A 16027-nucleotide genomic window follows, 5' to 3' on the forward strand; every position below is an offset into this window, starting at 1 on the left:
ATAGAGTACACACACACACACACACACACACACACACACATACACACACGCACACACACACTGTACTACTACTCAGACATAAAAAAGAATGAAATTTGCAGAACATGGATGGACTTGGAGGGTATTATGCTAAGTGAAAGAGGTCAGACTGAAAAAGACAAATACTATATGATATCACTTATATGTGAAATGTAAAAAATAAAACAAAACAAAACAAAAAAAGAAAGGCAGATAACACCAAGTGTTGGAAAAAAATGTGGGGAAACAGGAAACCACAGGCACTGCTGGTGGGAGAGTGCACTGATAGAGCTGATCTCGGGAGTCATCTGGCAGTTCTAAGTGAAACTGAACACGGCCAGCAAGCCCTCAAATTTCCACGGACACCCATAAGAGGACGTGCTTGAAACTGTTCATCACAGCAAGGGATTGAGGCAGCCAGGGTGTCCATCACTAGGGAATCAAAAACAACATGTATTGGGTACCTAAGTGTGAAATACCGTGTGCCACCCACAAGTAGTGAAACAGATGTATACACAGCAGCATGAACTAATTCAAAAAACAGAGTTGAATGGAAAAAGTAAGAAACAGATATATATATATATATGAAAATAAACCTTCAAAGTTGACTAAAGGGCTCTTTTATATGTGTGATTACAGATGTCTATGACAGACACTTTTTAAAAAATATATCTTTCTGCCTGCAAAGCGGATGAAATCTTCAAGTCTAGTGGTCAAGTGGACTAAAGCAAGCTAATCTTTTTTTTTTTTTTTTTGCGGTACGCGGGCCTCTCACCGTTGTGGCCTCTCCCATTGCGGAGCACAGGCTCCAGACGCGCAGGCTCAGCAGCCATGGCTCATGGGCCCAGCCGCTCCGCGGCATGTGGGATCTTCCCAGACCGGGGCACGAACCCGTGTCCCCTGCATCGGCAGGCGGACTCTCAACCACTGTGCCACCAGGGAAGCCCGTGAGCTAATCTTTGATGTGTAGGTTAAGTCCTTCTGCTGAAACCACTGAATTGATTACTTCCAGTTGGTATCTGCAGTGAGGCAGAGAAATGTAGTCACATAAACCATGGATGTTTGCCTTGGAAGAGTTATTGAAGCACCATTTTTACAGTTTTAGGGATGTGTGGACTTGACTGACATGACTCTCCCCACCCTACAGCCCCCCAAAGCAGGTAAATATAAGCTTAAAAAAGACTAAAAAGAAGACAACCTGGCTTTCTCCTAAGGGGCATATGAACCACCACAGCAGCAATGATCAACAAAGCCCCGTGATTTCTGTAAACTGCAATCATCTTGCTTTCATGGGGATGGAGTGGAGTAACGCAGAGAAGCTGGGACCTACTAGGTACCATTTTTCTTTCTCAAGACGGCAAGCTGGGAGCAATAGGACATAAAAGAAAAGTCCTACGGATTCTTATCAGCTTCCAGTCAGACAAGGCTTCTGCTACACTACTGTTGCCAGGCCGCGGCTGGCAAACAAATCACACAGGTCAGGTCTGCAGAAGCCAAGAACATCAGAGTGAAGTCTACAGAGAAAGAGCGGTCACGGGTTAGAGGCACATGTCTAGGCACAGGTCTGTCAAGGCAAGCCAGCAGAAACAAAGAACACATACCAGGAATTTTAAAAAGCAGAAACCAGAAGTGAGCAAGTCTGCAAGTGTAAGGTGGCCCTGGGGGTGATGGCTGAAGGGATCAGCAGTCCAACTTCCTCCAGTCCTACCTCACCTCCCCACCCCATGGAAGCAAATCCTCCAGCAGCACTAGCTTTAGGGCTCCCCCAGGAAGGCATCTATAAACAGGCCAAACGGTGTATCAGGAAGCAGACTAAGCCTTACACAGAATTCAACTGTATCACTTTATTTAAACATACAAAGAAAATTCTAGCACAGTCTCCACCACTCTACTACAGTTATGTTCTATGGATTCTGGTGTCCCACGAAGTTCACTGACACAGGACTGTAACTGTAAATGAAACTGGCATGCCTTTGCTGGTTTTGCCACTACATGGTACTACTCACGTGTATTGACTACTAACACAAGAATTCCATTTCTAAAGTTGTACCCCCCAAATCTACTCAATATTTCAGAGAAAGTCACAGCCATAGGTAGGACCTGATTCCAAAACCACAAAATCAACACATATGAAACTGTTAGAATATAATAGTAAACTCTTCTTAAATGATGCAGTACTGAGAGGAGTTTTAGTCAAAATGTTGGCTTACTATTAAGTTGTAAGTTCTATATAAAACACTAAAAACTCTCGAGAATTCAATCTTACCTTTGGTTCAATTTCATGGTCTCAAAGCAAAAACTCAGCCCTAAGAATGTTATGTCTTAGATTCCTAGTTTAATTACAATGAAATTTTGATAAGCTCAAGGATACGTAAATACTAAATTCAAAATGCGCTATAATTAAAAGTAAAATTTTTATATCTGAAGAAAATCTAACATTGTTTAGAGAAAATGCAAGGCAAGCATTTTTAGAAGAATCTGTACCAATATTTCTATCAACACAAAGTTGAAAAAGTTTCAAATATCTTTAATGTAATAAAAATATAAATCAATTCAACAAAATCTAAAGTCTAATTCTGAGGACAATGCAGCTCCTCAGAATAATCTGGCAGGTAGATCAGCCAAATAATAGTGCACTGGGGACAACGCTCACATTTCTTACCACTGGGTCTTTAAATTCTAGAAACGAAGACTCAAGATCCCTAAAATGTTTGGGAAGGCAAGTTACAGCGGAAGGAGGAAAAAAAAAGAAAGGGGAAAAAAACACACCACACTCACACTGTTCCAGCTCCAAAAAAAAAGGGGCAGCTAGGCTTTGGTCTTTTCTCTCCCCCTATGTGAACACTGAAAAAAAAAACCAACAGCGGCAAAAGAAATCCAACTAACTTAGCCCATGACACTATTTTACAGCAGGTATTTTGAATGTGTCTCTCTGTTATCTTCTCGAGGGAGGACATGCCTGCGTGCACACACAGACAAACACACAGACACACGGTTACAGTATTTTCCACAGCAGTCCAAGTCTTTGTTCAGCAGTGAAGCACGTTTAGGGTGAAATAAGCTTATGAATTTTCCATAGGAAATCTTAACCAAAAAAAAAAAAAAAGATTACTGTAAAACCAGACTTTTGTTAAAGGACATGAAGAAAATTTCTTCTCACTCGCTAAAGATCCACAAAGCAGAATCACAGGCAAATCCAATTAAATTCAAGTACAATGTCACAAACAACAGGTTAAATATTCTCACTTGCGTCTCTAAAATGACTACACCACTTGTGAAATGTGTGACTTTTTTTAGGAGAAAAACTTCTATACACCTAGGTCCTTTGTCTCTGGGTTTCCTACTTATGATTTACTTTAAAAAATGATACTAATTCAACATACATTATTCTCCAAAAGGTGACACTATTATTCATTATTAAGCCTGCCTGATTAATAACTTAAAAGACATTTAGAAGTGGATAAAAATTCACACTTAGCTGGAGAATTAAACATATGTAACTGCTTAACTGCCAATAGGAAATTCAATTTATTCAGTAACTTTCATTACTTCAAAGAATACACATGAAAACCTTTTCACAGCGAGTTCCTTCCCTGATACAGTTAAATGCAAATTATCTTTTTCCCCTCTTACTCCAGAAAGCTCCTGCATACATAGCTGATACGCCACCTACTGCAAAACCGAGCTGACAGCACAGGCAACGCTGCCAGCATTTCCATTCCATCACCAGGCTGGGGCTGAATAAAGGCGTGTTTGTGTGGTAGTGTTTCTTTTTAAAAAATCTCAACGCCAAGAAGAACAAGCTGAAATAGCATTTTCAAAAATGGAGCGTAAAATAAACAGAAGAGAAAAAGAAAAGGAGTATGAAGGGAAACATAACAGCCTGGAAGATGCTGACCAGGGAAAGAACTGCAAATCCACCCTGATGACCCTCAACGTTGGTGGATACTTATACATTACTCAGAAACAAACACTGACCAAGTACCCAGACACTTTCCTTGAAGGTATAGTAAATGGAAAAATCCTCTGCCCATTTGATGCCGATGGTCATTATTTCATAGACAGGGATGGGCTCCTCTTCAGGCATGTTCTAAACTTCCTACGAAACGGAGAACTTCTACTGCCAGAAGGGTTTCGAGAAAATCAACTTCTCGCACAAGAAGCAGAATTCTTTCAGCTCAAGGGACTGGCGGAGGAAGTGAAGTCCAGGTGGGAAAAAGAACAGCTAACACCCAGGGAGACTACTTTCCTGGAAATAACAGATAACCATGATCGCTCACAAGGACTGAGAATCTTCTGTAATGCTCCTGATTTCATATCAAAAATAAAATCTCGCATTGTTCTGGTGTCCAAAAGCAGGCTGGATGGCTTTCCAGAGGAGTTTTCAATATCGTCAAACATCATTCAATTTAAATACTTCATAAAGTCTGAAAATGGCACTCGACTTGTACTGAAGGAAGACAACACCTTTGTCTGCACCTTGGAAACTCTTAAGTTCGAGGCCATAATGATGGCCTTGAAGTGTGGTTTTAGACTGCTGACCAGCCTGGATTGCTCCAAAGGGTCGATTGTTCACAGCGATGCACTTCATTTTATCAAGTAATTACCTGTGTCACGAACAAAGGCAACAAGCATGCAGCCAGCAAGCTTCGGAAAACCACAGCATCAAAGGCATCCCAAATAACGTGCCCAGCTAGCTCTGTACTCAGAGACCTGCTGCTAATCAATTACTGTGAGCTAACGGTATGTAAATTCTATCGCTAAAGATGTCCTTCTCTAGGGTGTTCCTGCTGATCAGACTCGTACACTTAAAGTGAAAACAGTGATCTTCTACATATTGTAAATAAAGACTGAATGCTTTTGCTATTTGTTTATTTTTCCTTCAGCTGTCTTTCAATCAGAATGTCTTAAGTATTTGCACAATGAACAAGCATGTACATTATCTATCGTTCTTTCAAGTAAATGGTAATAAAATATTTTAAGGGACTGTAAGATTTTAAATCCTTGCTACTTATGGCAAAAATCTACAAAGAAAACTGAACTGGTAAATTTAACCATTGAGACCAAGACAGATATGCAGATCTACTAAAACAGAGCTGTGGTGAAACAAAATGAGATTGTAAGAATTAAAGTTATGGATTTAATTTTTAATGGTAGGCACCAAAAGCTTGTTCATAGTTTCTGTATTTCATACTAGAATTACAGCTGAATTGATATATTGCTGAAAATTCCTAGAAAACGGCTTGATGACAATAAAAAAAAAAAGAAAGCACTACTAACTTCTTTGCTTGTATTAATAATTATAGTAAAAAGTTAAATGTGTCACTTTTAAAACAAATAGTACCTTTTGACGACTTCACACAAAATTATGCATTGATGTGGTCAACTGGCAGGCTGCAGTAACCCTGGCTGGACTTGCAAATGACAAAAATCAGCCAATTCATTTCTTTGCAGGCTGAGCTCCAACACAGCATGGATAACTTAGTCTCAATACAGTAGTACATGGTATTAGAATAATGAAAGAGTTCATTTTCAGAATCGTCCTATCTTCATTTTTCAAGCTCAAAAATATTAGATGAACATCACTAAACATCCTTATGAAAGAACTTTATTCTTCTCAGCACCTCTTTTGATGCTAAAACTCAGACTCAGTGAGTTGTGGTAATTTTTTTGCTTCATACTAAATAAGAAGGTATTTTTAGAAATTAAGTTTTATATATGGCTCTCAATTAAATAATCTAGAAACTTAGCTTTAAATGTGAGTGTATTTTTTTCCTCCCAAAGAACAGCTAAATCATTTATTTCTATGCCACTTATTTTCTTTGGCTTCTAAGAACAAATTATATCTTAAATTCGCTCCTTTAAAATTTAACCATTGAAACTGATAATTAAATCTTAACTTTAATAAACTTCAACAAAGTATTTCTGAAAATCTTGACTGAGGTTACATAAGTTAGCATATAAGCCAAAAGTTTGCTTACACATAAAAATTCAGCAAAGCTAATATTCATTCTCAGAAGTAAAAATGACTTCCCATTTACAACATCTGAGGTAATACAAATGTTGGCTGTACATACTAAAAGAAATATTTAAAAACCTCTTGTACAAAAAAGTCCTTTAAAAATTCACATTAAAAACAAAAATCTCTACATCAACCACGCAATCTTCTTTTTGTATTATAAGAAAAAAATGTTTCTATTAAAGCATCAAATTATCTCTTATGTACTTAAAAATGGCTTAATCAAGATTTAAAAGAACTATGAAAACAGAAAAAAGTAATATAATCTATTTTAGCAGTCACTATAATTGAACTGTTTATATACCTCTCCAGCTTACAAGTTGACTTTTCCTTGGCATTTAGACTTCGTAATGAAAAAAAGGGCAGTGATTTAATGTCAAAGCAAGATTTTCTCTAACAGGGTTTCATTACAGATAATAAAAATAGCCCTGACATCTCTTTTTACAGGAAATATAGCTGAACAAATCTCCTTAGAAGTATTATAAGTGAGGTTTTTGCATCAGTTCACAAAAAGAAAGTTTAACTGTTATAACAAAATTATTGATGGAAACCATTACTTAAAGAAATTTGTCACTTGTGTTTTTGTATATCTCTAAAAAATCGTTTCTGGAATGCATTTAATTTTTCCTCAAGCTTTTGATAAATCCTAATATCCTAAAACAATTTAGGAATCTACAAGGAAATATGGCTAGATTGATAACTCTTGTGTAACTTTTCATAAATGTACCTTTTTAAATTCAAAATTACCTGAACTTGTATTTACATATTCAAGTGCCTAAATATTGTAAGTGTACAGAAAGTATCTAGTTTTTAAATTTCACTATTTAAAAAAAAAAACTTAGAAATACTTTCCATTCAAAAAATTCAAGAAATCATACAAAATGCCAACTGTAAGTCAGAGTGAAGCTGTCATAACATTTTTGTTTGCAGTCAATGAAGAATTTCTTCCTCAAATCTTTTCTCATAAGTAAATATTGCTCCAAAGAATAAATCACAAAGTGACTCGTCATCTCCTTTTTCAGAAGAAAGGTAATAAAAAAATAGGTTACTGTACTTGCCATGAGCCAAACATATATACGCCTGTATTTGGAATTACACCACACAGTGATTCTGGCATTGCCCTTAAAATATTAAAAATAAACACATAGCTTATGGTGTACTATATTTCTAAAATGTGTGCAGTGTGCAGAACAAATGAAGGGAAACACTTATGAGACTTTTCAAATGATACAAAAAAGATGACTACCATCCCAGACTGAAGATCATGATACCAATTAAGCTTGTTCAGTTATTTTTTTAAAGAAAATTACTTATATTTAAAGTGTTATTTTTAAGATAAAAAGGTAACATTTATTGTTTTATTACATGCCAGGTATCATGCTATGCACATATATTATCTCAATTAATTCTCACGATGACCCTAAGAAAGGTACTATTATTTTTCCTTCTCACAGATGAAGAAAGAGCCTAAGAGGGCTAAGGAACCTGCTAATAAGATCATACAGTTATTGAGAGGTAAAGGTGGAACCAACATTTGAAACCCAGCTATACCAGTTCCAGAGCCAGCAGGAACTACGTCTGCTTTCGCAGGTCACTTATCTCTCTAGCACCTAGAACCTGGTGTTAAACAGGTTAAAACAGGCATTCGTGAAGAACATGCTAAATAAAGCATACCAAAATACAGGTTTGCCTCACTTGATAAAAATTTCACAATGCAGGTATTCTTAAAATGTTAAGTAAAGCAGCTGAATTTTGGGAAAGCAAATAATATTTTAAATGTCATGTCGTGTCATTTATAGAACATGAGATGAATCATCTCACAAGAATAAAGAATATCCCAAATTTGTATATTGGCAAATCTAGATTTTCACATGTCAGGTTTGCTGAAAAGGGGGGTTACTTTTTATGACTTATACAGTCCACAGAATTGACATATTTTTCCTCATAGGAAAAAAATATGGCACAGTGAAACACACACAGGCTCTGGAGTCAGACTTGGGTTCAAATTCAATTAACTTCCACTAATTTGCTTACATGACCATAAGCAAGACGCTTAACTTCTTTGAACTTCAACATCCTCACAGTAAAATGGAGATAATAATGACTAGTTGATAGAGCATTTATAAGGCTTAAATTCTAAATTACATGTAAAATGCCTCAGCCATCACAGACTTCCCATAAGCACTGGTTATTATCTTATCCAGTGTAAAGGTACCTTCATGACATAACCATGAAGAACAAAAATGCACATTTACATTAATTAGGCTTTCAACTTAGACATGAACAGAACAGAGAACTTTTGACAAATGCATGCTTACTACTGTGATGAATACTATAAGATACAAGAATCTACTTTAAATTAAATTGCTCCAGGCAAATGCAGTTTTCAACTTTATTAGTTTAAAAATACATATAATGAGTTTTTCTTGGGACTTTTATCTTCTAGCTTCATGCACAAAATCTACAAGATCAAAATAATCACTGCAGCTGTTTTATCAGCAATTTAAAATCAGTCAGCAATAATATACGATACCATACTCTTAAAGATATCCCTGTCTAATAAATTATGATCAAATGCCTTAAATTGCAATGATGTCAGTCAAGGTTAAAATCTGAGTATCTGAATCATAATTATCTTGCAAATAAAGCAGAAATGTAATATGGACTATCCAAAACAGCATGCAACTTAGAAACTGTTTGTATTTAGCTTTTTAATATTTTTTATTTAAGTCGAGTTGATTTACAATGTTGTGTTAATTTCTGCTGTACAACCAAGTGACTCAGTTATACACATATATACATTCTTTTTTATATTCTTTTCCATTATGGTTTATCCCATGATACTGAATATAGTTCCCCGTGCTATACAGTAGGACCTTGTTGTTTATGCATTCTATACGTAATAGTTTGCGTCTACTAACTCCAAACTCCCAGTCCATCCCTCCCCCCTCTCCCGCTCCCGCTGTATTTAGCTTTGAAATATACAATGGCTACTTCTGTAGCAGACTTATTTTCCTAATCATATTTTGCTTAAGCTAATATTAAAATTAATTTGCTTCTGTGAATAAACACCAAGGGGGTGGGGATAAAGGAAGATGTGCTGGGCAGAGGGAAATATCTAAGATGAAATTTTATTTATTTATTTTTAACATCTTTATTGGAGTACAATTGCTTTACAATGGTGTGTTAGTTTCTGGTTTATACAGAGTGAATCAGTTATCCATATACATATGTTCCCATATCTCTTCCCTCTTGCGTCTCCCTCCCTCCCACCCTCCCTATCCCACCCCTCTAGGTGGTCACAAAGCACCCAGCTGATCTCCCTGTGCCATGCAGCTGCTTCCCACTAGCTATCTATTTTACGTTTGGTAGTGTATATATGTCCATGCCACTATCTCACTTTGTCACAGCTTACCCTGCCCCCTCCCCATATCCTCAAGTCCATTCTCTAGTAGGTCTGTTTCCCATCTTGCCCCTAGGTTCTTCATGAACTTTTTTTTCCCCTTAGATTCCATATATATGTGTTAGCATACGGTGTTTGTTTTTCTTTCTGACTTAACTTCACTCTGTATGACAGACTCTAGGTCCATCTACCTCACTACAAATAACTCAATTTCGTTTCTTTTTATGGCTGAGTAATATTCCATTGTATATATGTGCCACATCTTCTTTATCCATTATAAGATGAAATTTTAAATTTGCCTAATTTATAAAGAGGTGACTGTATTCCTACTTCTTCTCTTTGCAAAGATACACAATAGTTCAAGAGTTTCTATCAAACAAAAGTCACTGATAGAAGTTTTATAAGCTATTATAAATAATTTAATTAAATCTTTCCAATAATGCAAAAACTATACAATATTAAGCATTCTGTACATAAAATATGGCAATTCTAAATTTATCTAAATTACTACTTATTTTAGAAAAAATACTGAACTGGATATTAAAGACTTAGACAATTATAATATACTTCTTTATCATCTGTCTTAAAAAACTGTTCCCTAGCATAAAATATAACACAGTTAACCTAATAGTACAGCAGGTTTTTCCAAACCAAGGATTCCAGAATATTCAGTTACATTTAAAAGCAAGTTTTACTAGTTATTTTTTTTAAAGATCTAGTTAATTTTATAAATTTCTTTTTGAAGAAAGGGCCAACTTTTCAGAAGTAATTTTGACTATGGCCTTCTAGAATCTTTAGTACATATTTTTCTACATCATTAAAGTGTAAAATTGGGCAAATTACTGATTTTTTTAAAAACAATTCCACCCTACTGATTTTGCCTCGTTATAAAAGAGATTTATTAACTAATTTAAAGGTTCTTAAAATTGTTGAACGATACTAACTTTAACCTCAATGGTTGCTTGAGTTTGATAACCTTCTATGACTTAATGTGGTTTTACAAAGGACTACAACATTTAGCATTTACTTCAGGTACCATACCATTTGATGAATTTTTATTTAGATTTATTTTAAAAAAACATTAAAATTAAATATACATGCAGACATCCTAAGAAAACTACTTTGAGGTTTGCATATCTTTTCTATCCATGTATAGATATTTTTAAAGAAAAAGGAAAGACGCAGGGCGCAGTGGGGCGTGGGGTGGGAGGGAGGCTCAAGAGGCAGGGGATGTATGTACACGTACAGCTGATTCACTTGGTTCTACAGCAGAAACTAACACAGCATTGTAAAGCAATTATACTCTAATGAAAAAAAAGGAAAGACTACATACAGCTGTGTGTAGAAATAATTATTAATAAAGGTTGATGATTACTGGAGAGAAACATCAAAAGAATCTAAAAGTCACAGGTGACTGATTTATAAAACAACAAAACAATGCAACCACAGGCACTTATGACACATATATGCTTACTTGTTACAACACAGCCAGAAAATAACACATTGGGATTCAATATAAAAATATTCAGCTACCTTGAAACCTGGAGGCAGGCTTTATCAAAATGTTATTTTGGTTCCCAGTTATATATCCCTTCCCTCTTTTTTCTATCTTATCAAAATTTAGATTATTTGGATATAAGGCAAATTGTACTTAAGAAGAGGCAAGAAAAGAAGGCTCGACTATAGCTCTATTCTAGAACAAAAATCTGTGTATTGTAAAATTCACTACATGATGAATATATAGTAAAACAGCAAAGCTTAAAAAAACTGGTAGTTAAAAATTTGGTAGTTAACAATGAGGTGCTTTACTGAAGCAAGGCTAATAAGCATTAAGTAAAATCATTCCCAATCTTCATTCTGTATCACCCTAAGACTTTCCATTTAACTAAAGGATGTAATAAAAACATTTTTAAGTGGAATTAATTCTCTTTATTTAAAAAAAAAGAATATGTACCAATGAAAGTATAAAAAGACATATCAACTCCACCAATGTTAAGAACTGCTAATGAAGCAAAAAAAGAGGAAACTTCTACAGAGACTAATGGTTTTCCAACAAGGGAACAACCACTACCTACCTAGCTCTTCCCTTCAAAGAAATCATCTATGGTTGTTTCTGTAAGTTTCAGCTATTGTATTACGGTATTATAAAAGATCACTACCCTGAAAAGTATATGAATGGGTGGAAAGGAATAAGAAAAAGTGGGACATGCTGGTAATATGACCTTTTAGCAAAAGTCATAAAAATGCCTGGCATTCACTGAGGCATTACGATTTATCAGTCAGTACTTAGTACGTTATTTGCCTTATCTCCTTTCTAGTAGAGCTACACAGATCGCTTGTTACTTCCCCAACCCTCATTCTTCCCTTACTTGTTAGTAACTGAACCCTAATTCCATTGAGGTGGCAACTGTACCCAGATAAAAACCTGTATTTCCTGATATTCTGTGGCTGCAAGGTCAAGTTATCGAGTTCCGACCAATGGAATATAAGCAAAACTGAGAGGGTGTGACTTTTGGATATGGTCCTCTCACAAAGCTGGGTGAGCCTTTCTGCCTTGCCCTCCTGCTCCATTTTGCTGCCTGGAATGTACATGTGATGTTTATAACCACAGCAGTCATTCTGGATCACCTTGAGAATGGAAGCCACAAACTAATGATGGCTGACAGTTGCTGATAACCATGGAACCGCCATACCAGACCTGCACTTCTTACCTCAGAACTTCTGTACAAAGAAGAAAAACGCATTAAGTCATTGATACTTTAGATGGAGGTGGGTGGTATTAAAGCCCCCGTTTTACAGATGAGAAAAGAGACCCACAGAGTTAAACAACTTGCCTCAGGCGCACCGCTAGCAAGCAATCTCCAACCGCTGTGTAAGACCACTTTCACCCAGGCACCAGGAACTGCGCGGGAGACTCAGCAGAGGACGTGAGCCTTGAAAATGGGCAGGATAACGCTGAAGGGAGGAGGGCACCTCTACTCAGTCGACTATGCCAAAACCTGGCTTAAAATACTGGAAGACGCCAAAGTTAATGAAAAGGGCATCCAGCCAGCCTGGTGAGTTGCTACAGAAAAACCACGCTAGAACAGAGAATCCATGATGAGAAGTGCGGGGCCACAACCACAGAAAGGAAAAGGGGTAACTGATAGGTCCGGGAACAAGTGTAACCTGGAGAGAAACCTCTGTGAGCCAGGCAGATTTTTCCTCATTCAGGTACAGATTCATTACTGCATTAAATCCAGAAGAATAGCTACCTGGGAATAACCACCCAACTGATTTCTAAAAATGAACTAAAAATTCTTAATGGGAACATCTAAGAAAAAGTAGAATATCTTTATGCAAATAGGAGGAGAGGAAGGGTGTTTATATATCAGGTAGGCACAGGAACAACTTCACAGATTTCTGAGATATAGTCAACTTTTATACTACCACCCCCTCCCCTGCTTTGGGGGTGGAGGGGGAGTGTGAGGGTGGAATGGAGAAGAGCATAATCCTCCTGTTTCCCTGCGTTATCAAGCAATTAAAATACTTAGGATGAAAAAGCATCTTGCATGCTCTGTTTTAGAGTCTTCCGGGAGGGAATGAAGTAAAAAAACTGAGAAAGAGAAACAGTCTGAAAAACTGAACTTGTGGAAGCTGGGAAACATAATGATCATTTTTTTAGAAACAGTAAGGGATGAATGAATGAAGAGTTACATAAGGAGCTACCTCCAGACACAGAGAGGGGCCTGAGGCTTTAACCAGCAGGGCAGCTGTTTGTTCCCTAAGTAGCTAGTACTATCTTCAATTTTCCAAATTAATAAGCTTGTAGTAAACTACTCAAATAATTAGACATTTTCCCCAAGAACATGTTAACAGAAGGATCAAGAAAAGCTACTGCTAGCTTTTTTACACTTAAGTTAAAATACTGGAGCACAGATGATAAAGCTCACATACTTTTTAAAATAACCAGATAAAAAGTGACCTAAAGGACACGGATAAGTGAGTTTTTCTGGTTATATAACCCAAATTCGACGATCCCTTAAGAGGCAAAACGTACTCATGCACATATTAACAGATTTATTTTATATTTACATACTACTTGTTTTTTGTATTGCACAACTTTAAAAGATAAAATACAGTTATTGTTGCTTAAAACCTTATTTTACACAGCCACATGGGAGGCAAATTATTTATAAATCATTAGAAGACTTAAACACAAGAACACAGCGTAAAAGAGTTCATCAGAAAGAAAAAGTATTTCGAAAATTAGTAAACAAATAAATGAACGATGTCAACTAAGACCAATACAATTAAATAGACCCGAATGTTGCCCTGCATCTTTTAGCTTCTGGTCACTTATAGTGCATTAAATAACTAAACAGATGAGGACAGACAGAGAAATGTTCTTATTCTAAAACATTCAAGGAAGATGCCCGCTACCCTAGTTCCCTACCAGTCTTTTATAAAATTAAATAGAGAAGCACAGGACCAACGTCAGTGCGTGGTCCATCTTTCTGGATTGAACACACACCTAACTAAAGCTGCTAATAATATCTTCTGCTTGGCTTCACATTGATGACAGACTGCTTTCAAATGTCCTTGTAATCTGATACAGGCCAAAGCAATTAGACCCATATCTTTAAAACATATTTACACCGGACACTTATTTAAAATTGTCTTTGTAGCTGAAGACCCTTACACCTTTAAGTTTATTGCTCAGCTCTGTTCAAAATCCTAGCCTGCACAATTACAGGCTCATATTATATGTGTATAATAATAATAATAATAAAAAAATTAAGTTAAAATAAAGATGAATAAAAGGTTAAAATGAGCATTAAATCATGCCAGGCACTCTGCTAAAAACATTGTTATTGCTACAACTAATTTACAAATGGAGAGACTGAAGTCTGGCAAAGAAGTGTGTCAGACTTCAGATCTCCTGAAGAGAGATTGAGGAGGGTTTTAATTCAGCAGTCAGTTTCTAGAACCCATTCTCAATTACTACCACATACATTCTGTCAACCTACATTCTCCTTCTAGCTTTGAAAAGTAGAAAATTGACTTTTTCCTCCATCTATGAAAAACAGTGTTCATCAAACAACTTAAATCAAACAACGTAAATATGATTCAGAGGTGAGGTGCTCAGCTCATCAAAAAAGTGTTTTTAAGAACATTAGAGATGTTTACATATGTAAGTAACTGACACATTTTAAATAGTCTTATAGCTATTCATTCGAAGATTCTCCCCAAATCTCTCTGGGCCAAGCTTTTTGACTCTGATTTATTATTTTGAAATAATGACAATGACTTTCCTTAAAACTACTATGAATTGGGACTTCCCTGGTGGCGCAGTGGTTAAGAATCTGCCTGCCAATGCAGGGGACACAGGTTCGATCCCTGGTCCGGGAAGATCCCACATGCTGCGGAGCAACTAATCCCGTGCGCCACAACTACTGAGCCTGTACTCTGGAGCCCGAGAGCCACAACTACTGAGCCCGCGTGCCACAACTACTGAAGCCCACATGCCTAAAGCCCGTGCTCCGCAACAAGAGAAGCCACTGCAATGAGAAGCCCCCGCACCGCAACAAAGACCCAACACAGCCAAATATAAAATAAATAAAAGTAAGTTAAAAAAAAATAATAATAAAAAAAGAATCTGCCTGCCATTGTAGGGGACACGGGTTGGAGCCCTGGTCTGGGAAGATCTCACATGCCGCGGAGCAACGAAGCCTGTGCACCACAACTACTGAGCCTGCGCTCTAGAGCCCGAGAACCACAACTACTGAAGCCCACGCACCTAGAGCCCATGCTCTGCAACCAGACTAAACAAAAAGTACAAATCTATTTATACAATTAATACTAAGGTGAAATAACAGGAGAATTAGCTGCAGAACAGAATGTTAATAAAGTGAAAATACAACCAATGAAATTTGAGAAATTGTGTTTTGAGGAAAATAATTTCCTAATTTTTCGTAACAGAGAATCAACCGATTGTCAAAAAATGAAACCTGGAGTTAAAAAAAATAAACAACGTAATGACTCCAATCCCTTAATTTCTCTCCCCTCACATCCACAACCTCAACCCCCAACTTTAGAAGGAGCTCTTGGGAACTCATAGTTTTTGTGGAAAAGAAGCATTTATCTGACATTCAGCAATTCTTTCTGTTATCTTTCTTCTGTTAATTCAAGTAAATTAACTAGAGTTCTTCCTATTCCCTATAATGGTGAGCTAAGTTATTTAGATCAAATCTCACACCAAAAACAACTGTAAAAGTTGAATAAAATTTTGAAAGTATTAAAAAGACTACAAGATAATAAGTAATCACCAAGCTCCAAAGATAGGGAAAACAAGACTCTCTGAGGTCATGGGCCAATCTGAAGAACACGAGACCCTTTGTTTAGACAGATGTCCAAGGCAAGTGTCGGCGGACAGAAATCAAAGTCCAGAGTGCGCACAAGGTGGAACGCCTAACAGAAGTTCCTTACTTTAAAAATTAAAATCCCAAAAGACTATACCCACAGGGTGAGAGTAAACAGGATGTGGAAAAGTCCCCTAACGTTCTATAATTTAAAACATGCCCACTCAGACTAATCAGTGAATTGTG

At 36.6% G+C, this 16027-nt stretch overlaps 2 protein-coding genes across 2 annotated transcripts in view; one reads left to right on the forward strand and one right to left on the reverse strand.

Moving 5' to 3' along the window:
• The window catches only part of GTF2F2 (general transcription factor IIF subunit 2), a 154409-nt gene that overhangs the window by 87910 nt on the left and 50472 nt on the right, over positions 1 to 16027 (reverse strand). The gene's annotated exons all lie outside the window — the stretch shown is intronic.
• On the forward strand, positions 3715 to 5289 carry KCTD4 (potassium channel tetramerization domain containing 4). The gene has a single exon (XM_030882219.2). It carries the CDS (start codon positions 3842 to 3844, stop codon positions 4619 to 4621), a length of 780 nt encoding a protein of 259 aa, XP_030738079.1. The 5' UTR covers positions 3715 to 3841; the 3' UTR covers positions 4622 to 5289.

This window comes from Globicephala melas, chromosome 18, assembly GCF_963455315.2.
Source record: "Globicephala melas chromosome 18, mGloMel1.2, whole genome shotgun sequence".
Classification (NCBI taxonomy): Eukaryota; Metazoa; Chordata; class Mammalia; order Artiodactyla; family Delphinidae; genus Globicephala; species Globicephala melas.

Coding starts and splice junctions, on each gene's coding strand:
- KCTD4 (XM_030882219.2), top strand. CDS start 3,842: ATGGAGCGTAAAATAAACAGAAGAGAAAAAGAAAAGGAGTATGAAGGG.